This window comes from Pagrus major, chromosome 22, assembly GCF_040436345.1.
Source record: "Pagrus major chromosome 22, Pma_NU_1.0".
Classification (NCBI taxonomy): domain Eukaryota; kingdom Metazoa; phylum Chordata; class Actinopteri; order Spariformes; family Sparidae; genus Pagrus; species Pagrus major.
The window spans coordinates 24,242,115-24,264,920 of NC_133236.1; the positions used below are offsets into that span (position 1 = coordinate 24,242,115).

The window sequence follows — 22,806 nt, forward strand, 5'->3', positions numbered from 1 at the left end:
TTAGTGAAATGCATGATCACTTGGATTGACTTTGGACAATTGGGGATAGTACTTTGTTTGACCTTAAAAGTCCCATGTTGTAGAAAGAGAGACTGACTGTCCGTCTGTTTTGTGAGAACGCAGTATCTCATCTTCAAATTCGGCACAAGCATCCACTCGGGGATGAACTGATTAGATACGGTGGTCAGAGGTCAGAGTCATGATGACCTCATGTCATTCCATTCTCATGATCACAATGTCTCAAGAGCGCCGTAGGGAATCTCTTCAAATTTAGCGAAAACATCCACTATGACTCACTAGATTTTGGTGGTCAAAAGTCAACAACGTCTCAACATCAGTGTGTCACAATATCCTGCACGAAATGTCCATCGATAGTTAACTACCAAGCAGCTTTCATAGGACTGAAGGCGGCTCCACCTCTGACGCTGTATCCAGGTTTCCCTTCATCGATTCACGGAAAACACCGGCAGAGCTGATGCGGACGCACGGTGGGCGGTGCCTGCTCAGACCTGTGAAAACTGACCAATCGGGCTGGTGGCCACTTGAGGTATTGCAGCGCATAATTCCTCTGCGGCCCAAAAAAGCATCTTCCCCACAGACCGCCATTATGAAAGAGACGTCCATTAAACCGTTCAACAAGAACTGCAGACGAGGTTGATTATCACTCTTCTATGGAGGTTTTATATTTGTTAAACTTAAGCTGAGAGAAGTGAAAAATCTGTGACGTCATCACAATGTAAAGTCTGAGGGCTGAGTGAGGAAACTTTTAAATGTGTTTTTGAATAGTAGACACCCTAAATAAAAAGTATGGGACTGAAATGAGCATAATATGACACCTTTAATAATGTCCTTGGTTGTTTTGGCTGTACATGTATGACGACTGTCCTGTAATAGGGCTATGATTTCTATTTTATTAACTTAAATAAGTATAAAGACCCTTAAATAATTTTTAATGTCAACATTTTAACTTTATGTCTCAGTCTAAATACAGCACAGACTCTAGTGCATGCAGCAGCTCATGAGGTGGGCATGCACTTGATAAAGAGGTTTGTTGATCATTCATTTTTTTTTTTAATAGCCTGTTACTGAAACATTGCACCAGGAAGTCAGTCAGTACTCTCTCGGACCAGAGGGAGGCGCCACCACATGTGAAACTTTGCCCCTGGGCTGTGGTTTCAGCCAATCCCTGCGCTGTGTTGTGTCTGTGATCCAGCCCCCTGTCCGCTCAGCTCAGCTCAGCAGCTCCTCTAACACACACACAAGTTGTGGAGAAAGGAAGAAGAGGAGGAGGGAGAAGAGGAAGAGGAGGAGGAGGAGAGTTCACTGTCAGAATGAGTCGGCAGCACAGGAGTCCAGCGATGGAAAGATAGACAGATCGATACACAGGCTGATTGATAGACTCCCTGTCAGGCAGGAGGTGGAGGTGAGCGGTGGGTGAAGCGGACAGCAGAGGAGCAGGAGGGGAAACATGAGTCGGCAGCAGCAGCAGCAGTCCCAGGGAGTGGTTTTAACGGGTTACCACAGCAACGCGGAACTGTTGCCGAACCCTGGCCGGCGTGCCCCCGCGTGTCCCGCAGCCCTGGGCCCAGAGGCCCCCGCGCCCAGGTGGGACACATGAGTGTGTGTGAGGCTAAAGGTGTGTGAATGAGAGGGAGAGAGAGGGAGCAAAGGTCACTGATGTTGTTATTTTCCTCATGTTTTGAGCTGCTGTGTGGACTCAGTGTGCAGGATAGTTGAATGGACCCCCTGCGGTGTGTGAGCAGCAGGATGCAGTCACTTCACAGACCTGCTTAATTGCTTTTTTTTAAATTATTATTTCCATGATGGGACTGACTAACTCCGCCCTCAGCCTTGGGTTATACTTTTTGTCCCTTGAGCACATTCCCTAATCAGCAGGTTGACCTTGACTTTGTTATACTAGCCCAGATTTTGCAAGGTTGCCTATCTGAGTCCTCAACAGCACCGTTGGTCTCAAGATAACCTTTTTTTTTTTTTTCTCCAAGAATTGTGCCATATAGAAACTGTTGCTTCCAGGTCAGTGATTGCAGTAAAAACAAAAAAACAATTAGTTTCTGTTGGACTATAGTTAAAATTAATCTTAAAAAGTTAAAAAGAAAATATACCAGCAGCTGTTTTGATAATAAATCAGTCATTTAAAGGTCAAGTTCACCCAAAAATGAAAATTCAGTCATTATCTAATCCCCATGCTGATTGAAAGTAGGGTGAAGTTTCGCAAACTACAAAATATTTCTGGAGCGTCACAGCCAAAAAACATTGTAGCATCCCCAGAAACAACGGAAGTAGCTCGCAACTGTCTGTCTTAAAAACAGCAACATAAAAAACATAACATTGCTCCATACAGCTCGTCCTGCGTAATCCGTTTCTACAGAGATCCCAAATTGATTTGAAAAGACGCTATTTGCCCCCCTTTTTAAAGTCTTCTTCACTGTAGCTGCGAAGCTAAAACGTTTTGAAGGAAGGTTTAAAGGAAGTTAGATGTTCACTGATCTGATGTCACTTGATACAGTAAAATAATCTAGGTCATTATGAGTTAACCTGTCATCGTTTTTGCAGTTAATCCTTTAATCCAGAGGTGTTCAACCTTTTCGGGTCACAACCTCCCATAAATATCAGGCTGGTGTTCATGACCCCCGCTCGCACCATTCATAACTCATCTGGATGCACACTTTCACTCCACAAACATCTGGTGAACCCTGGAAATTAACTTTTATCCCTCGTGGGGATCCTGACCCCTAGGTTGAGAACCAATGTATTGTTGTAAATAATGCTCATCTACAAGTTCTTACACCCAACGTCTTGTTTTGTTTGTCCAACCAACCATCTAAACCTCAAAGATATACATTTGCCACAGCTAACAACAACAGTCACTGCACTAGAGAAGCTCAAACCAGCAAATGTTTGTTTTTCTTGTGAAGAAGCAATGTTCGTCCATCCATTTATTAGTTCATCCCTGTTTTCCTTCTTTTCTTTTTAGTCTCCTCCTTGCCTGCAACAATCACAGTCTCCTTCACATCTCCTTTCATGGCATGATAACACTTCTCTGTAAGAAAAGACTCATTTTGCAGAGCCATTAGAGAGGAAACAGTGAATGGGAACTAACCCCACATGGAAGCAAGTGTTCACTTAACAGTCTTTTATTTATATACAGAGCTCACTTGTTCATTCGTCCACTCAGCGCTGGCTGTTTGCTGATCCAAACAACGAACTGGACGCAAACAACTGCTGGTGTGCTGCAAGTAAACAACTCCCAGTCCAGCTGCCTCGCTGTGTGTGACTTCAGTACATGTATGTGTGCGTGTGTGTGTTCCAGATGGCTTGTCCAGCTCGCTAGAAAAAGCAGCATCACGTTACAGCTTGCCTTTGTCTCACCTCCCGCAGCAGTGTGTGTGTGAGTGTGTGTGTCCTGTCTAGGTTGACGTGAAGGCTTAGTTTTGTGGTCATTGTTTCCCCCGAGTCAGGAAATGAGAGACACAGACGGACAGACAGACAGAAAGCTCCCTGGCCCTCGACCAGCAGTGGACATCCGACCTAAGGAGCCTTAGGTTACGTGTCCTCTGGGTGTCTCGCACATGGATGTTTTCTAAGTGGAAAGGAAAGGAGAAGTTCAGTTCGTGTTTTTGTTGTGTTGTCTGTCGTCGTATAGGAACCAGAGCTTCCTCCCAAGCATTTGTGAAGTGTGACTCGTTGAAAAAGCAGGCAGTGGGACACACATGGTTTAAATTAATTCACTGTGTGATGCAACGGACAGCCTGACCCCGCAGCAGAAATACAATGCTGCACGGGAAATGACATCTGCAGGAAGGGAAGACAAGCTGTGAGAGGTTACAAGAAGTCATACGTGATCGGGCTGCCTCAGTGCTCCGTGGTGTCTGGGTGTCACTCAGATTCAGCTTGGCACATTTCAGGATGAGCAGGAAGACCATAAATAAACTGCTGAGTAACCCCCACATGCTCGGAAAAAGGACATAATCAAGAGAAACAGACGGTAATGGAGACAGAAAGATTGAAAACGACAAATTAAAGGAACAGAGCGTGTTGGGTAGATTCCTCAGATGATTTATTCACCCAGTGTGTCATAGCTGAGACCAGTGACTGAGAGAGAAGGGGGAACAGAGACGGCCTCTGTTTTCCACAGAGGGCAGCTGGCACCTGTTGATGTGAATGGGAAAACCACACACAGACACACACACATTTCCCATTCTTGTGCTGGCTGCAAAACATCCTCAGCAGTCTTTTGTTCAGTTTTTGAAGCTGAACTCATAAAAATATGTCTGAACTTCCACCACATGCGTCTCCACTGGTGGAAGAAGAACTCAGATACTTCTCAAGATTATTTGCTTTCTTGCTGAGAGTGACATGAGAAGATCGGTGTCTCTCACTGAATGTCTGTACAGTAAATATGAAGCTAAAGCCGTGACTTGTCATTTTCACATTTTGTTTTTTAGGCAGATTAAGTCAAAGAAGATACAACTTGAACTTAAACCAAACCAGGCTAGCTGTTATTCCCCTGTTTTCAGTCTTTATGCTAAGCTAAGCTAACTTGCCACTGGCTGTAGCTTCATGTTTACCACACAGACATGAGAGTGGTATCGGTCTTCTCATCTAACTCTTTTAAAAACAACAGAATATACCTTTAAATGATCTGAACACGCAGAATGGTTTCCTCCAGAGTGCTATGCTATTGTGCATTAAGTGACTATATAAAGTTTATTATAGTATATTGTTGTTAATAATTACTATTACTAATGGGTGCGGCTGCCATGTGCCCTGTGCCAAATCAAATATGCAGATCATACAATTAGATTTCCATGCTCCATTAGACAGCGAAATGGAAACACTGATGATGAAGTTGATAAACTGGGAGCAGCCAAGAGAAGAAGAAGATGATGAGAGCATTCTTAGTGCATTAGCGCACAGTACTTGAAGCAGTTTGACGTTGAAGCTGGTTGAGAGGAGACTCATGTTAGCGGCTTTATATACTGTGTTTAATAAGATAAGACAGCTGAGTTAGCAAAGTGACTTCAGCTGTCACATTAATGTGGTGGTGTTTAAAGTATATTATTTCCCTCAACGACATAAGATAGAAATATTCAAATACTTCATTTCTATTACACTTAAAGGGACAGTTCACCAAGACCTATAGTGCTAAATATATATCTAGACTGTATTGGTGTGATTCTCCAAGTTTTGGAGACTTCAGCTGTAGAGATGTCCGCCTTCTCTCCAGTATAATGGAACTGGATGGCACTCAACAGCGATGTCTCCTTCCAGAGATCACGACCCTGATACTCAAGATTATTCAGACCTTGTTGTGGGCGGTTTCATGTCGGAACCGTTTTATTTTTGTATCACCGTGCAGAAGGAGGACGTCTACTCGTGGACGAGAGGCTAGCTAACGTTACAGCTCATCTAAATGTACAGTATATGTAATATGTATCTTTGATTTTGGGGTGAACTGTCCCTTTTTAAAAAAACGTAAACTGTCGAAATCCGCTCTTTTGATATAAATCCCGCAGTATCATGCTGCTGTTGTTTAGTTGGAACTCAAGAAACACTCTGGCGTCATGCTGACAGGGTTCACTTCCTCAGATCTTGACTCATACTCAGCTCATCAGTGCTGAACTTGCTCTTTGCGGGCTGATATGGTCTCCCTCTATTCCTGTTTGCACCTCGGAGTGTACGACTTTTTTTTCAAGCTGGTTCCTCCTCCACACGTGCACACGCACACGACCGCACACACTCCGTGTTTGTCGGCAGCTCCAAGCAGGTGATAAAAGGTGTGTGTGGATAAAGGTGCAAAGAGTAGAACAATAGCTCACACAGCTGCACCACTGTTTTCCTTTAAAGGTCATTGTGAGCCTGTGCGAGAATGTGTTTGTTTTACTCACAAGGGCAGCCCGCCTGACCTCCACGAGTGTGAAAAGAAAGCAAAGTCATGTGTGCTGTTGTTTTTAAAGCTTTGAATAATTTGTTTACGTTATTGTGGGTGTCCTTCTCTGCACTCTCACAGCTTATGAAGCTGGATAGCCACACAAAAGATTATCAATATCACATCTCGGTATTATCAGCGATTCAGTCACAGGAAGCGTGACTGTCTTGCTTTTGAGGTTGAGACATCCACTAATGGTCGACAGCTTAATTTTTAACACGGTTGTAAATTTGTATTCTCAAACGACAGGATAATAGTTGAGTGGAAAAACGAGGCATGAGTGTCTTAACCAATCAGATAGCTGGAGTAGGTGCCTAACACTACGTCACAGTCTTCTGTGTCCAGTCATAACTACACCTGCTTCTAGTTGGCTTTTGAACTTTGGTGTTGGTCCAGACTTTTGGTATAACACAAATACAAATACCTGCAGCTGCCCTTACATTACATTATGTACCATGCAGTATGCATAATTGGGACATACTACTTTGTCACGATAGTGTGCCTTGAACTTTGATCCTGTTGCTTCTATATCCATCACAGCCTTGGCGCCAAATTTTACAGTAATACAAAGAAAAGGTACTTACACTTGAATGCGCTGTCATCTGCCATTGCGGCGTCTGTCATTCCGTCAGTATCTGTCAGTGAGCTGTCAAATGTTTGTGCTCTCTTGGCTTTATTTATATTTGTTTGACACACCCTGAGTTTTGATGCGTTTCGTCTGCTCCGCGGAGGATTGGGGGTCAGAATAGCCAGAGGAGCGTTCTGGCTTGCATACTGCAAAATGCTGTTCTTTGAGCTATATGCTAATGCTAACATGTCATCATTCCCCCAGTGGCTACGCTGTCATGCTGATATTTAGCAGGTAGCCTATAATGTTTATTATTTTAGCATGTTAGTATGCTAACATCTGCTAATTATCACTAATCACAACATACACACAGCTGTTTCATCATAAACCAAAGTTTTGGACAAATTTAGACTTTGACCTGTTGATCGCTCCACATGAAAACATGTTTGTGCACCAAATTTCATGAATCCGTTTCATTTGCAGGCATTAATTGTTAAGTCATTTTTGTTGTGATATTTAGTCTGGACCAAAGGTCGCCCCTCACCCACGCTAGCATGGCTAAAAATAACACACAAATCATCAATGTAAATAGAGTGGTAATACTTTGGACGTCAGCTGGTATGCATATGTAAATACATTGTAGCTGAATGAATAAACCATTGTTTAGTGCCGTCAGTAAGTTGGAACTACCAACACTAATATTTCTGATAATGTTTGTGTGTTTGCTAATCTTAGATTTATGGTTTAGTCTAACCGTTGTTCATACTGAAGCTCTGGATGGAGGTAAATAATTAACTTATCCTGGGAGCTCATGTGCTTGTCTGCCAGGTTTAAATCTGCTTCCAAGGTAAACGCGTCTTCTCCACTACTTCAGAGGAGCACATTTTTGTCATTCCTCATGAATGAAAACATTTCAATTGGTGAGGCTTTAGTGAGGCAATGAGCGTACTACAGGGGAACGACCTGCTAAGTTTGTTTTTATGAAGACACAAAGAGACGGACAATATGGTCCTGTTTGTGTTATCACACAGTGTGCAGAATAAAGCCTACTGGGGGGAGAGGAGATGGCACCACCAGGAGATTAAGGACACAGAGAAGAAAACAGGGTTGAAATACAAAGTACCACTAGACAGGAAGAGGACACAAGTCCAGGCCAAAGTGTAGGAGGAGAGGAAATAGATGAAGAGGAGGAGGGAGGAGGAATAAAGGGATTAGAGGAAGGAAGCAGAGGAGGAGGTCAGCTGCTGGTAAAATACCTGATGTTCTTTGTTCAAATCAGATCAAAGTGTGTGTGTGTCTATATTTACCAGTGTTTTTATCGCTTTATTAATATGTACACTGTGTGTGTGTGCGACAGGAAGTCTGCTGTGGTATGTGGCCTCGCCTCAGCATGAACCCTCAGAGTAATACTCCGCTGATAATCCCAAATTAATTAATATAGACCGTTGACTGGCTGTTTAGTCCGACTCTCCGGTGAGAAGTATTTTTACTCTGTGGTATTGTAACATTCACCTTAAGGTCCAGTGTGTAGGATTTCATCTAGGGTGAAGTTGCAGATTGAAACCAACTAAATACCCCTCCACTCACCCTCCCCAACTTGCAGAGACTCACAGTAACAGCTGACACATCCAGTTTCAGTCGGTCCTGTGGTAGGGCTCAACTTTTTAACATCCCCACTGACAAAATACACAGCTCTGTATCTCTTCTCTCAGTGTGTTTGGGTAGATGAGACAAGCTGGATGATCACAAAGTAGATGGGTGAATGACAACAACCTTCAAGCTTGATCATCATGGTGTGTAGAAGCCGAAGACGAGCTGTAGACAGCTGCTCACTCCCTGATTACTCTGTAGTGAACCAGAGAGAGAATGTGCTGCGTGAGATAATGTGACTTCCTGTCGCAAAACAAAGGGGACATTCAGTCAAACATTTGCAAAGCCCACACATACCTTATGTTTGAATCATTTAAATCTATTCATGAGCAGGAGTATGGCCTCGTTTTGAAGCACTGTGGCCATGTGTTTGTGTTTTGTGCGCTTGTTTTTGGACACCGTACAGAATCAATGATGTGTGATGATAATGTTTAAGGCCATTAAAGCTATGACATGTGACACTTTAGATACAGCTCCAAGCCATTCATGAAGCCTCGTCTGTAATTACACAGTCGTAACATTTAACAGAGTTACGCCTGTGAATGCAACATAAGCATTGGGTGTTTTTCTTAGATCATCCTAATTGAAAACATGCGGGTGTGATGTAGAAACCTTCTAAAGCAGCAGAAAACATGGATTAATCTGTATTTAGTAGATGCTTAGTGCTAGTCTGTGTCTTAAAGGGTAAAAAAACAAGTATGAAACATTTGGAGCTCTACAGGACGATGTAATCTGATATATTGCCTCCAGTGATATCATTCCTTGGCTGTTTGGCTCTTTATGGACAGTATAAAAACAAATTATCAAAATTGATAAGCAGAGATCTCGCCTTTAATATTCCTTGCGTGCTGGGTGACATCATGCGAGGCATTTTATCAAATGACATGCAGCTTTGTCTGGAGCCACAAAAGACTTCATACTACTTCTTATACTTCTTCTCACATATGCAGTAGTGCTCACCAAGACCTGTAAACACACTGTAATGTGTAAAATTGGTGGAGTTACCCTTTAAAACACGGCACATGTATGTTAAATGAGCTGTCGTTCAGTTTGGGTTGAGCGAAGCCTCCATTCCTGTGTTTTAAATGGCAGCAGGGCTTTTTTTTCTCAGTATTTCTGCAGTAAACAACAGATAACTGTGACTTTGGGTTCTGATTGCTGTATGAGCAGCTACTTCACTTCTTCGAGTGTCTACGTGTGTAATAACTATTATGACCAGATACAATTGCTATGATTACAGTGAGATAACCTGAATGAGGTCATTCATACTATAACTACAACTGAGGGTTCACATTTAGCTAGGCTGGGCTGAACAACATACTATACTATACTGTCTGCTGAGATGAGCTGACTGTGTTGAGCTCGCTGTGTGAGTGCTGCTATTCTTAGTCCCAGCTGACGTTCTCATTAGTTGACTGGCTGGGAATTCAACACACTGCTGGCTCGTCTTTAGTTAGAGCCGCTGGCCGACTTCTGTCTATCTGACTCACTGTCCGCCTCCTGTGGCGGCTGTCCCTCTCGAGTCACTCCATTAAAGGCATAGCAGCCTTAACCATGAGATGAAGCTAAATCACAGTTAAGACAAATCCTGCCTTTACGGAGCAGTCAGTTCGCAGACAGCGGGACATTTATAATGCAGGAATATTTTTATTATAGGTGCTGTGTTGAGGCATCCATCGTAACGTCACTGGTGAACACGGCACAAAGTCCATGGCTGTAAGTGAAACCAATACGGCTGGGAGCAAGTTTCACTCCAAGATTGACAGCATAAAGTCTTAAAATAAGTTAATAGTTTTGTCAGGGCATGTCAGACAGATCTTGACATGTCTTCACAAAGGTTTGTTCACCCTAATCACCAGACTTTGTATCTGTCTGCTTACCTGTCTGTGTCTGTCTCTCTTGTAGCCGCAGAACAGGCCACTACACCGTTCAGCAGAACCAGACCACACATCATGGAGACAGACACGTGCCTTCAGCTAACACAAGTAATACAAAAACCACCGGCACTGACCCATCGTCATTACCCAACCCAAGGCCTTCCTCCAGCCCCAAGCCAGGCTCCAGCCCCAGACACAGTCCCAATTCCAGGCCCAGGCCGCGGCCCACATATCAGCGCTGCAGCTCTCAGGTAGGCTGTGAATGATGAGATACATTTATAGAGGCGCTATCAAACTTGGGACATCAGCCACTAAATGTGATATTCCATCTCACCACGTACCATTGCATTTATTCTGCACCTTTCTACAAGCTCAAAAAGGATTTGTCTACATAAAAATGTCCAATATGACCTTTTACATTTAACTAGTTCAACTGTGGGCCTCCATATTGGCATGCAAAATAGTTTGCTCCGTGGAGGCAGCACCTTGTTAAATCACTGGCCAAGAAGTAATAGGGTCAGGTCAGACTTGTTAACACAGAGTGCATGCATTACGCAGACAGATAATTAATGGATGAAGACGTCCCAGTAAGACATAAACAGCAGCAAATGGAGCCGGTTAACATAAACTATAAAAAAAAAAAATGAACTAAAGAAGGTGATTCACAGGCAGCAATCTTTTCTAAAGTTGTACTAACTCATAATGAGAATGTCTGCTATAAATGTCTAAATTGCAACTGTTAAAATTTAACAGGGGGTTTTGTTGGCAGGTATACAATCGTTGTCTCATGTTTGAAGTAATATGTAGCTCTCAGTGTGGAAGCATCGTCAGTCTCTCTGGTGTTTTTCCTGAGAATGAGCGTTGGCTCAAACCAGCCTGGAGACTCTGTAATAAACTTAACATTAATTCAAGTTAAATGCCTTTTTTGGAAGACTAGAGTAAACAAGAAGAACAAGCTCCGAGCTCTGTTTAAATGTGGGGAGTTTTATGTAAAATATGTGTGTGTTCGGTGTGTGTGTGTGTGTCTGAGAGAAGCTGCACAGCTGGTTCACAACCACCTGTGAGGCTTGTTCAGACTGGCCGTGAGTCGTGGGCTGTTAGTTGTTATCTCTTTGCATCATATCTGATATGTAGGAGGGATTTTTCCTTGTAACTCGATCAACGAAAACCACTGCTCAGGTGAGAAACGAGATATGAAACACGAACGGGAACTCGAAACTCAGTAATGAAATCCTCATCTGTACAAATGTTTGCGTATCTTAACAGGACTCTCTGGACGAGCTAGAGATGGACGACTATTGGAAGGAGGTGGAGAATATCACTAGCTCAGGAGGAGGAGCGGGCCGGGGAGAAGGTGGAGGAGAAGGGGAAGTGCCAGAGGAGGAGCAGCAGAAAATTCCTGAGGGTAGGATACACTGTATCCATGGATAGACCTGAAAGAGACATAAATTTCTCCTTTTCGTACATCTGCTTGTGTACACAGACAGTCGTTTCACATTGTGTGTTTCCAGTCTCGAGTCAGAGCAGTCTACTTATAGTTTGATCACAGGCTAGTGTGTGTTCCAGACACGGATGGATTATGAGATAATGGCCACATACATGTCACTTGACAGCTCATTGTAGTCATGTAACATCGCTTTGTGGTTGTTATGTCTCTTTGTGGTCGTTTGGCAACTCTTTGTTGTCATGTGACATCTCTTTGTAGTCATTTAGCATATCTTTGTTGTTGTTTCTGTCTCTTTGTGGTCGTTTGAGATATCTTTGTAGTCATGTAGTGTCTCTTTGTGGTTGTTTTTTCATCTTGTCGTGGTTGTTTTTCATCTTGTTGTGGTTGTTACTGTATTCCAGAAAATATTAAAGTTCAAATGAGTTTTACATTCAATTGGAATAGAAATTAATAAAAAGAAAAAAGAAAGAAATGGAAAGGACAGGTATACAATCTAGAGTTTCTGTATGTAGATAACCTAAATTGGAAAGTATTGTAGTGCCAAATGTTTTGAAGTAGAATGATGCTGGGAGAATGATATTAAAGGTTAATGCTAGCTGTCCATTGTGCAGACCAGCTCTGCGTCTCCTTACATAAGAGGAAAGCAATTCCTATGTGTATACCTCTTAAGTTTTATTTAGCTTGTTTTTAAAAACTATTGTTCTGTGGAGCAAACGCACACTTCCTGTAGGGTACGTGTCCGGCGCTGTATATGGTTACACCTTTCCCTTTCCTGCACCTGACTTACGAGTGTCTTCTTGGATGAAGAGAGGCTTCCATCCTCATTTTTCTCTAATCTTTGTCCGTACCAGTCTCCCTCATTTTGCGTCACAAAATGGTGATAGCAGTGAATCATAAAAGTCATAAAAATCCTTTATCTTCCCTTTTTAAAATTTTTTCCTGCTTATTTCTCTTTCAGAAGGCGAACAGGAGGAGGCGTGGCTTACGGAGGCGGGGCTAGCACGGCTGTTTGATGATTCACTGGCAGCTGACCTGGATCAGGTGGCAGTAGTCTGTTCCTTATTTAAATAGTTATATCTGAGTCTAGTTTGAGTCATTGTTTGTTTATCCCTTTCATATTTGCAGTTCGCATCTTCCAGTGAACATACACAGTACTGTTTACTTATGCAATGCTTTGGAATCTGCTTCATGAGAAGTAATGTGTTTGACAAAAAAGACGACAGAGTGACTGAAGAAGGCATTAGATAGAGAGATGGATAAACTCATGTTTGAGTCTGATCGATTGATTGATATATTTACAGGAAGAAGACAACGCGGTGTTCCTGTCCACACTGACCAGAAGTCAGGCGGCAGCTGTTGAACGGCGTGTGACAACCCTACAGCAGACGCTGTTACGGCGAAGAAACCGGCAACATGTTCCTGATGTCAGGGATATATTCAGACCTCCTGAAAAGGTTTGGAGATGCACACGCTCAAATAAATGCAAACTAATTATATTCTATCAGCATTAAAAGACTGTTGCCCCATTTACACCCAAAGTACCCACATTTTTAGTTGCAGGAACCACTTTTCAAGGAAGTAGAAGGGCCCTGCAGCCTGTTGTTGTTTGTGTTTCCACCATGTTCTATTGACTTTGACATGGATCTGTCGTATGCTTCCTTCTATAACTCTATCTTGATGTGTCACAGCACAGTGAACACAATAAAATGGTTTGCGGCTGCAGATTGTGAAAATAGTCCTGCAAGTACTCAACCAATCAGAAATGTTGAGTGCTGCAATCCCCACACCCAAAGTTCCTATACTTATGGAAAGTACTTTCCCTCGGGCAGGGACTTTACGAGGGGCAAGACAATGTCCCTGGACCTTAATTTAGACTCTGGTCAGTTCCTCTCAAGGTTCCTAGTCCTTGGGGAAAGTTCCTGTTGTGAAACTGGCTCTAATCTAAGAGTGTAAACTGAAACACCAGAGAAGTTAGATGTACAGGTGTTCAGCTGCTTTGCTTCTTTCACTGTAAACTGTGATACTGGCTAGAGTCAATGAAATCTGTTATATCAGACATGTTGATCTGAGCTAGAGCGACCGGCCTCTTAGCTTAGCTTAGCATAAAGACTGGAAACAAGGGAAAACAGCTATCCTGGCTCTGTCCAATAGGAACAAAATCCACCTACCAGCACCTCTAAAGCTTCAACATAACATGTTATATCGTGTTTGTCTACTTCGGAAATGAAAATGAAATGTAAGCTGTGATATGTGCAGGTCTATTCCTTGGCTTGTTGTCACCTTACATGCCTCGACAAGGCAACCACTGCTGGTTGTCACTGGAGCAGTCTTTGCGCAGAGACTCACAGCCTAGCCTAGCTGCTTCACCCAGCTGAGCTTAGTCTTTATGCTAAGTAGCCTTATACTTAGATCTACTCATCTAGTTCTCTGCAAGACAGGCAGTATGATTTCCTTTAAAGGTTATCAATATGTTTTTCGGAGAAGTGTGAACCGACTTCTGTCACAGTAAGCAGTGATAACAAAGAACATAAATCACGTTCCATAGGTGATATGATTTTCTATCTCCTCCGTCTCTGATAGTATGAATTGAACGTCCCACCAGAACACATAAATCAAACATGTCCTCTTTTTTAACCACATGGACATGGTCATAGCTTTGCCAACGTTACTTTTGTCGTTGCTTCCAACCATCAGTAACCAATCACTAATCTGTTTGTTTCTGCAATCTACCAGACTTACTATTCAACATTTTGAAAATATATGTATTGGTTTGGGTTGAAATACGTTCACTACTGCTACTCCGAAGTACCCCAGTCAGCAGAATAAACTTTGAGCCAAGGGTCTTGCACTTTTTTCACTTACAACACACGGTTTGTCCACTAATTAACAGACCAGATAATATGTAACGTGAAAAATGTAAAAGGGAGGGGGCGCTCTGTGTAAATCTGTGACTTGTTAAACATTGTGCCCTCTACAGTTATGTGTCTGCGTTGTGTTGTAGGATGAGGAGCCGAGTAAACCACAAGAGGGAAGTGAGAATGGACAAAAAGATACCACTTCAGCCGGTATGTGCATCATGCTGCTGCAGACACACACACACACGTATATGAGTCAGCATGGAGAATGATAAACTGAGGCCCAAACAGACTTCTGCATAGCAACTCACACTCACATCCTGGAAATAATACAGCTTTTATTTATTGTAGATCAGTGAGGTAAAGCCTATAAATATGAGTTCATGCAGCCACTAGATTATTTATAGGTACATAAAAGATAGCAGGCTTCTCTTCCTTCCTCTTTCTGCTGCAGTGAATTAAACACTGAGGCATTAACGACACACATACACATTTAATTGTCTGCCTGTGTGTCTATACAACTGTACTTTACCGACATAAACACATCTGTTTTTCACTACTTGTGCGGTCGTATCTTCTATTTCTTTTTTTTTACGTGTGTGTGTCTCTCAACAGAAACCGAGACAGAGCTGAACGTTGAAGTGGCGTTTTCAGAACAGGCGCTGAATTACAGGGATAATCATCAGAGGTTAAAAGTCAACACCGGCCCGAGCTCACCTGACGACAAACTACCGGTGAGTCACAAACGAGCGGTGGCACCACTGGTGTAATGACTCAACTGGCGTGCACTGATTTAATGCATTGCTATGCAAACATAAGCAACGCCACTTTGAGCTGCTCTCTTGCTGTCAGCATTATTTAGCACGGGGTTATATTAGAGCTTGTTGTGATAACTTGGTAGCTGTTCTGGATCGATGATGGCAAAGGATAGCACAAACAGAGATCTGAGAAACTTTACTAACTTTAAGAACTTTACTATATAGAAGCTCACTGTGTATTTTCAGCTGTGACAAAATGTCCTTCTTGGTTGCACCTTGAATGTTATATAATCAGATTAATCATGAGTGACGTATTTCCTTTATGGCCACAAAGTTTTATAATGTGCTCTATGTTGGATATGCACGACTACAGCTTGTGTTTTTATTGAGTTAGTTGTTGTTGTTTTGTCAACAATTTAGCCTTGTAAATTAATGCATATAGAGTGTAGCATGAAATGCAAAATCCAACAATATACATTAGAATATAGTATAGTGAGTTATAGTTAAACAGCATACAGTATGAGTGACAGGTTGTGCTGCATATCAGCAGGAGGCAGAGTTAGTGGGTGTGAGCAGTTTGAGTGCTGGTCTGTAGTGCTCTCTGGTGGTCGGAGTTGGTATAACATTATTATTATCTCCACTGTATGTCCTCTCATGCACTTTAGTAATACACATAACACATTCAGCATGCAGTGTAGAAGTAAATGCAGTCAGGAATTATTTTGCATAGTGTTAACGGTGAATTTATTATGATTACATCCACAAAATATTATGTTTTTTTGTCCTTATTCCAAAAAAAAACAATTACTACTAATGGCTAAATAAATAATTCCAGTAATATTCCTGTTAACATGCAGCCGTGCATACTTTGTTTTTCGTTGTTGATCACATCGAAATTTCAAATGGCTATAGCCACTTGTGTCATTTCCTGTTTTTGCACAAAATAATGTTTTCCATGTGTGGCGGACATGTTCGACCACACAAACAGCCTTCCTCTTTCATTCCTTCACCCACCTTTTTTAAAAGGTCTGCATTATAATATTTACACGCATCCTGTTTATATCCAGGTCTTTCATAACGTTTAAAAGTAGGTGTGTTTCTCCTTCCGACCAGAAATGTTGAGTTTTCCTTTGCCGTGCATCTCTTCCCCAGCCTTGCAAACCGTTGACTAGCTGGGCTGTGACAAACAGAATATGCTGTTAACAAAACCCTTGTCAAATTCAGAATATTTGACATAATAGTGAAATACTTGTGTTCATGTAAACAGAGTCAATGTCTCTCTTTATTTTCCTCTCTAGAACTTCAAGCTGCTCCGAGATAAAACGGGTCAGACAAGGATAGGAGATCTGTCGCCTCTGGATATGAAAAAGGTAGCGTGTTGATGACAGAATGATCTGTGGATGCTTCAACATCTTTGTTTGTACATGTCATGTTTATTTTATGATCCACCTTGGTTAAACATAATGGTCCTATAATGGATGAGTTAGTTGATTGTCTTATAAACCTTTTGTCTGTTTTTAATGGTCTGTCAGGTGCGTAGACTGGTGCTGGTCGAGTCGACTGCTCTGTTCGACACTGCTGGTATCGACCTGAAGCCTCACAAAGCTGTCAAAGTCAAGACTAAAGGTAGACACAAGCACAGAAACTCAAACAAAGACAGACAAAGTAAAAAAATAACCAATAAGAGCAAACACTGACACACACAGTTACATTTTTTCCAGGTAAATATGTACAGTTAGTGTACTTTATGAGGATATTTCTGTTTTACTAAATATTTGTGTTTGTGTGTGTGTGCAGAAAGTGGTCTGTTTGGTGTTCCCCTCACCACTTTATTGGATCAGGACCACAGGCGGGCTCCTGGGACCAAAGTGCCATTCCTACTGCAGAGGGTGAGACGTGGACAATTCAACATTACAGTCATCTTGTTAGATGACTTTATACTTTAGATTCACTGCACTGTGATCATTATGTCCACCTTAAATCATAGTTTTTACACCTTCTACTTGTGATGTTTCACCTAACCTTGATCTCTCTCACTTATTTCTAGCTCATTAGTCACATTGAGGACGAGGGATTAGACACGGAGGGGCTGCTACGGATCCCTGGAGCGGCCACTAGAGTCAAGGTTGGTTGAAGTACTTGACTGCCACCATTACAGACATGTTGTAAAATGTTAAATTAGTAATTGTAAAGCTCGATTACCAACATTATTCAACCACCAGCCTGTTGTCCTGGCTGTTAGCATTAGTCAGACTTCTTCTTGAAGCTGATGAGCTTTTCCCTGTGTGTGAATCTGTTGTGTTTGTCCCAAATCCAGTCTCTGTGCCAGGAGCTCGAGTCCTCTTTCTATGACGGGATGTTTCCATGGCAACAGTTGAAGCAGCACGATGCCGCTAGCCTTTTGAAGCTGTTCATCAGGGAGTTACCCCATCCATTACTGACTGTGGAGTACCTCAACGCGTTCATTGCTGTCAACAGTGCGTATACCACCTGTTCATTACGTTTTCTGCTTACTCACAAGAGCTTTACTGCCACATTATGAGACAAATAACCTGAAAAACCTTGCACCAAGCATTTCTGTGTGTGTGTGTCTGTGTGTTTGTGTTCACAGAGCTCCCCACAAAGAAGCAACAGCTGCAGGCTTTGAACCTGCTGGTCCTTTTGTTACCTGAGGCCAATCGGGATACTTTGAAGGTAGATCCACACTCAGACTGAATTTTTCACCGCAGGAACTTTTCCCCTGGAACTACTTGAAAAGAAGTTTCACTGCAGCTTATCATGAACTTGATTTCTGTTTGGCTTCCCCAGGCCTTGGTGGAGTTTTTCCAGCGTGTTATTGACCATCAGGCCAACAATAAAATGACCCTCAACAATGTGTCCGTTATCATGGCACCCAACGTCTTCATGTTCAAGGGGTTCCGCTCCAAGATCACAGAACAACAGGAGTTTTCGATGGCGACCAGCACGGCCAACATCGTCCGGCTGCTGATTAGATACCAGAATCTTCTGTGGACGGTAAGGGTAAAAAAAAAAAAAAGGGTCAAATTTGTGTCAATGTCAACACTTTTATTATTGAAATCAATGGAGAACACAGTCACTCACACAAGCATCCAGATGGATTTTTCCTTTTAGGATGGTGGATGATACGCTGTGTAATGAGGGTATCAAATCTCCCATTCTCTGTGTGCCTCTCGTCTCCAGATCCCCAAGTTCATCGTGACCCAGGTCAGGCAACAAAACATGGAGAGTCAGCGGAAACTAAATAAAGAGAGAGCTATGAGGAAGCTGCTGAAGAAGATTACCACAGACAAACCGTCTGATAAAGCTGTCGCAGAGGTAGGAGTTTTCATTTTATGGTTCCTTTATTTCACTGCAGGTTTTTGATTATTTAAAGTGGTAATCTCAAAGAGTTCAGTCGTAGCTGATTTGGAAACACCTGAATGGCATGAGTCTGTGAGCAGCAAGGCACAGTGCAAGGAGCTGGTTTCCTTCTTTAGAAATTGGACATATGTGACCTCCTGTATCTGACAGCTCACTGTGCTGCTCCTTCTTCTTCCATTAAACCTTGCAAGATTTCAAACCAGGGTTGCAGCACTATACCGTTTTCAAGGTATACCGTGGTATAAAAGTTTACAACTATCATATCCTGTCCATTTGCTGTATATATGGTATTGAATTCTAACATATTACTGTTATTAAATGAAATAATATTTCAAGTTTATTGTGTTTCATGTCTGTCAGCACATGAGATTATTAAAAAAATTATAAATTATAGTGTTTGTTCAACCAAAAAATCCTTTTGTTTCCGTAAATGATTGTTTTATACTGTATACTGTTAAACTGTGATATTTTCTGAGATGGTTATCATACAGCAACATTTTCATACCTTGTATGTTGGTGCGAGATGGATCATTTCTGGCTGAACTTAAGCAGTAAGACGCAATAAAAACCTAAATAGCCACAATTTGATACCAATCAATCATCTCATGGTGGTCATAATGTACAGATTGTGTACATGTGTAGTCTAATGAGAAATAGCGGCATCTAGTGGGGATGTTTAGGAATGTTGCTTCTCTGTGGGTATATTTTCCAAATGGTGCAACAGTGTAAGCTAGTGATAAGATATGTGTCCTTATCACATCGCTGCAATGAATTGCTCCATTCAATACATACGGTAAATTCAATTATCTGCATTTATTGTGTCTAATGAGCACAACTGAACATTTAGCAACAAGAAACATGAACATTTCACTTAAATTAGCTGAAATTCTTGAGGAGATCTCTGAGTTCTCTTGACACTGGATTCACACTGACTTGGCTCACATGAATCTGATGATCACCAATTAGGATTTAGCATTTTCTAGGTCACAGCAACACTAATCATGTGCCTGAGTAGTTTGCTCCAAGGCACTAAATAAATGATCAATCAAAGTCTGTTAAACTTCTGAAAGACAGCTGAGCTTGCAGAGCTCAGCAGTAATGGACTGTCCTCTTGACAGTATCGTGGTGAATGAGTAACCACAGCAACACTTGACCCTGCATGCTCAGCTAAGTGCTGTGAGACCCGACAGTGTTTGGAGTTTATTAAACAGAAGAGCAGGAATTTATCCAACTCCACATTCTTGTCGTCTGAAGTCCCCGATTCTTCTGAAAAAAGTGTATATGGCCGTGTGATTGACTGCGTGTTTTTCTCACTCTCTGCTTGTCTCTGTGTTTACAACCAGGAGAGTTCGCAGGGATTTATTCGAGTCCAAGCGCCACAGTTCAGTAAAGTGTCCATGGCTGTCCAGCTTACTGAAGAGTTGCAGGCTGCTGATGTGTTAACACGCTTCCTCAGCCAGGACAGGTACATCTTATACATACAGCACAGATACAGTGTTATTCTTGGCTATATAAGAGCCATCCTTACAGTCATTTTTGTCTTAATTTCTTTCTCTCTCTTGCTTTCTTTCTTTGTCCTCTCAGTTCAGTGACAGTAAAGCGAGAAGAGCTGTGTCTCTATGAGATTGGAGGAAACATAAGTAAGTCCTGCTCACACTAAAACATGATTAATTACAGTGTTTATGACTTTGTACTCTCTGCTGATTACCCAACTAGCGGGCTAAAAAGTGATGACTCATAGTTATAGTGCCTACATCGTAATGCTTTTCCTCCATCTCCTCTGTATCTGTCGTCCCTCAGAGGAGAGATGTCTAGACGGGGAAACGTACATGAAAGACCTCATCCAGCTGAATCCTTCAGCAGAATGGGTCATTAAAGCTGTGCAGAGATAAACCGGCTGCATGCTGGACTGCTCCAGGCTTCTCCACCGTGTCCCACTGAGAAGAGACGCCCCCTGGTTCTCTGTGGTTTCTGCTGGTTTTGGACCTACTTGGACTGTTCAACTTGTAGCGAAGGCATTTCTGAACACAGATGGTTGCACGAGTTGAAGTGACCTATAGTATGTTGGTGTTCTGCTGTTGTGCAAAGCATTCTCAAATTATTGTAAATCGTTGCTAAAGTATGAGATATAAGTTATCCTGGCTATTAGAATTAATACAAAACACATGAGTGTCGGGCACCACCGCTCAGCACCCCGGACTGTGACTAACTGCCTGCAAGGTCGTTGTGCAGGTTAAAGAAAACCACTTGTTTTTTTATTAAACCTTGTCATCTCTAGAGTCATGACGGATAACTGTTGTACTCTGGTGGAAATGTATTTCTCCAATTTTGTCAGAGCACTTGAGCCACAATATTGTGATTCCTAATATTATGCGACACTGTAAGTATTACAGTTGTATACTGTGATTTATTGCCACTAATCACTTTGTTGTGTCTGGAGTAAATATGCTGGAATAATATAGTTTGGGGCAATGAAATATTCAAATTCTTATTAAATCATGAATCATAACATAACATAAAAAAGATTTGAAGGCTATTTTCTGGGGTTGCTTCAGTTGGTCAGGTCAGCTGACTACCTGAATACACTGACTGACCAGGTTTTTCCATCAACGGATTTTTCTTCCCTGATGGCACGGCCATATTTCGAGATGACAATGCCGCGATTCATCGGGCTCAAATTGTGAAAGAGTGGGTTCAGAGAGCATGAAACATAATTTTCACACGTGGATTGGCCACCACAAAGTCCAGACCTTTACCCCATTGAGAATCTTTGGGATGTGCTGGAGAAGATGCAGTGGTCCGACTCTCTCGTGATCAATACAAGATCTTGGCGAAAAATTAATGCAACTCTGGATGGAAATAAATGTTGTGACATTGCGTGAAACGATGCCGCGGCGAATGTGGGCTGTAATCAAAGCTAAAGCTGGTGCCAGGCGGTGTATATCAAAGCACTTCAGTGTAACAAGGAGGGAATGAACAGTTCAAAGCTAGATGGGGGTATATTGTGTGTGAAGGAGGAGCACACATCAACAAAGACCCCAAAATGTTCACATGGTGTCGTCACTGATGGCTAACGAGGACACACAATGACGACATCACTCTTTTTATTGTACGTTAATACTGCTGTACATTCTGACTCTATAAACCGTTGATGTTTGAGTGTGTTAATGTGTGAGTCCATCTACAATAACTGCTGCTCACCAGTGTACAGATGAGAACAAAGACATCCTAACAGTTTTATATGTTCATATATAGGGTGGCCTCTGTGTAAGCTTGCCTGGAATTCATCGAGTCTGTTGCCTTACAAGTTTTGTACCAAAGATTTGAACATTTTAAAAGATATTATTGGACTGATTTTAAATAACTTAATCTGCTGACTGTATAAATGGCCTTCTTAAATGAAACACTCACATGTTGGGTTACAGAAATGATCTGGACACTAATACGTTTGGCTTTGCTTGTTTTGATTTTTGGCTCAGTACTCACAATCTGGAGATGAGTTGTACACTGGCAAAAGTAATACGACAACTTGTATTAATCCAGGAATAGAAAATGTCCATTTTATCCTCTTGGCACATAGCTGTACGTCTCTTGGCTTTCATCTAATCTGATTCTGTGTGGTGCCTCGGTTTCGACAGCCTGTGGAGGATCATATCCGCATCACAAGAGTCAAACATGGCAGATGTTTCTCTTGTGGAAAGCTGTGGAGTGCTGACAACAAATAATGTGTCACTGTTTTAACAATTTTGGGGAGCTGAGTCACTCCCTGCCTTGTATTATGTTGTTTAATGTGAATATTCTTTTTTCCAAATAATGATGTCTTATTACTGCCTCTGAAATGACCACTAAAACACCCTGTAAATAAACATACAGTTATTGATTACCACATCTTGAGTATGAGTGCTTACGGTACGAATTTTGTGTGTGTCTGTGTTTAATTTGGCTCTGTTTGTAGTTCAGTCTCTCAATTGTCTGCCATTGTGTGTATTTGCATTTCATATCACTGTTGAATGTGCAGACTTCCCTCCAGTGACTTCCCTTTCTTCATCAAGTAGCTGACGGCCCTCACCAGGTGCTGTTTCATTCAAATAATTTCCTGTGAGAGTTAATGAGCCCACTGAGTCAAATGGTCAGAGTGCTAATGGCTTTAGTGGGGCTTACAGGGTCTTAGACAGAGTGAAGTGGTTTAACATGGATCAGAGACAGACACCAAACGTAACAGAGCATAGTCTACTGTAGTCTGCTTCGTCAACCCTGACTGCAATCACATGCAAGAGTGATTGTACTTCTCTTTGCTATTTTAGTCTACAAATTTAAAAC

The 22,806-nt window shown here is 42.0% G+C and overlaps 1 protein-coding gene across 1 annotated transcript; it reads left to right on the forward strand.

Moving 5' to 3' along the window:
• Nucleotides 1-1,344: 1,344 nt before the first annotated feature.
• Nucleotides 1,345-22,372, forward strand: arhgap18 (Rho GTPase activating protein 18). The gene is made up of 18 exons (XM_073492769.1): nucleotides 1,345-1,605; nucleotides 10,074-10,296; nucleotides 11,312-11,450; nucleotides 12,451-12,533; nucleotides 12,794-12,946; nucleotides 14,494-14,557; nucleotides 14,963-15,081; nucleotides 16,404-16,475; nucleotides 16,638-16,731; nucleotides 16,903-16,994; nucleotides 17,153-17,230; nucleotides 17,423-17,582; nucleotides 17,717-17,799; nucleotides 17,914-18,120; nucleotides 18,307-18,441; nucleotides 19,830-19,951; nucleotides 20,071-20,126; nucleotides 20,287-22,372. Exons 1-18 carry the CDS (start codon nucleotides 1,469-1,471, stop codon nucleotides 20,376-20,378), a joined length of 2,109 nt encoding a protein of 702 aa, XP_073348870.1. The 5' UTR covers nucleotides 1,345-1,468; the 3' UTR covers nucleotides 20,379-22,372.
• The last annotated feature ends 434 nt before the right edge of the window (nucleotides 22,373-22,806 follow it).

Excerpts from the sequence above, each read along its gene's own strand:
- arhgap18 (XM_073492769.1), top strand. The coding sequence starts at position 1,469 with ATGAGTCGGCAGCAGCAGCAGCAGTCCCAGGGAGTGGTTTTAACGGGT. Across the intron at positions 16,995-17,152 it reads TGCCATTCCTACTGCAGAGG|CTCATTAGTCACATTGAGGA; the intron begins GTGAGACGTGGA and ends ACTTATTTCTAG. Across the intron at positions 19,952-20,070 it reads CGCTTCCTCAGCCAGGACAG|TTCAGTGACAGTAAAGCGAG; the intron begins GTACATCTTATA and ends TTGTCCTCTCAG.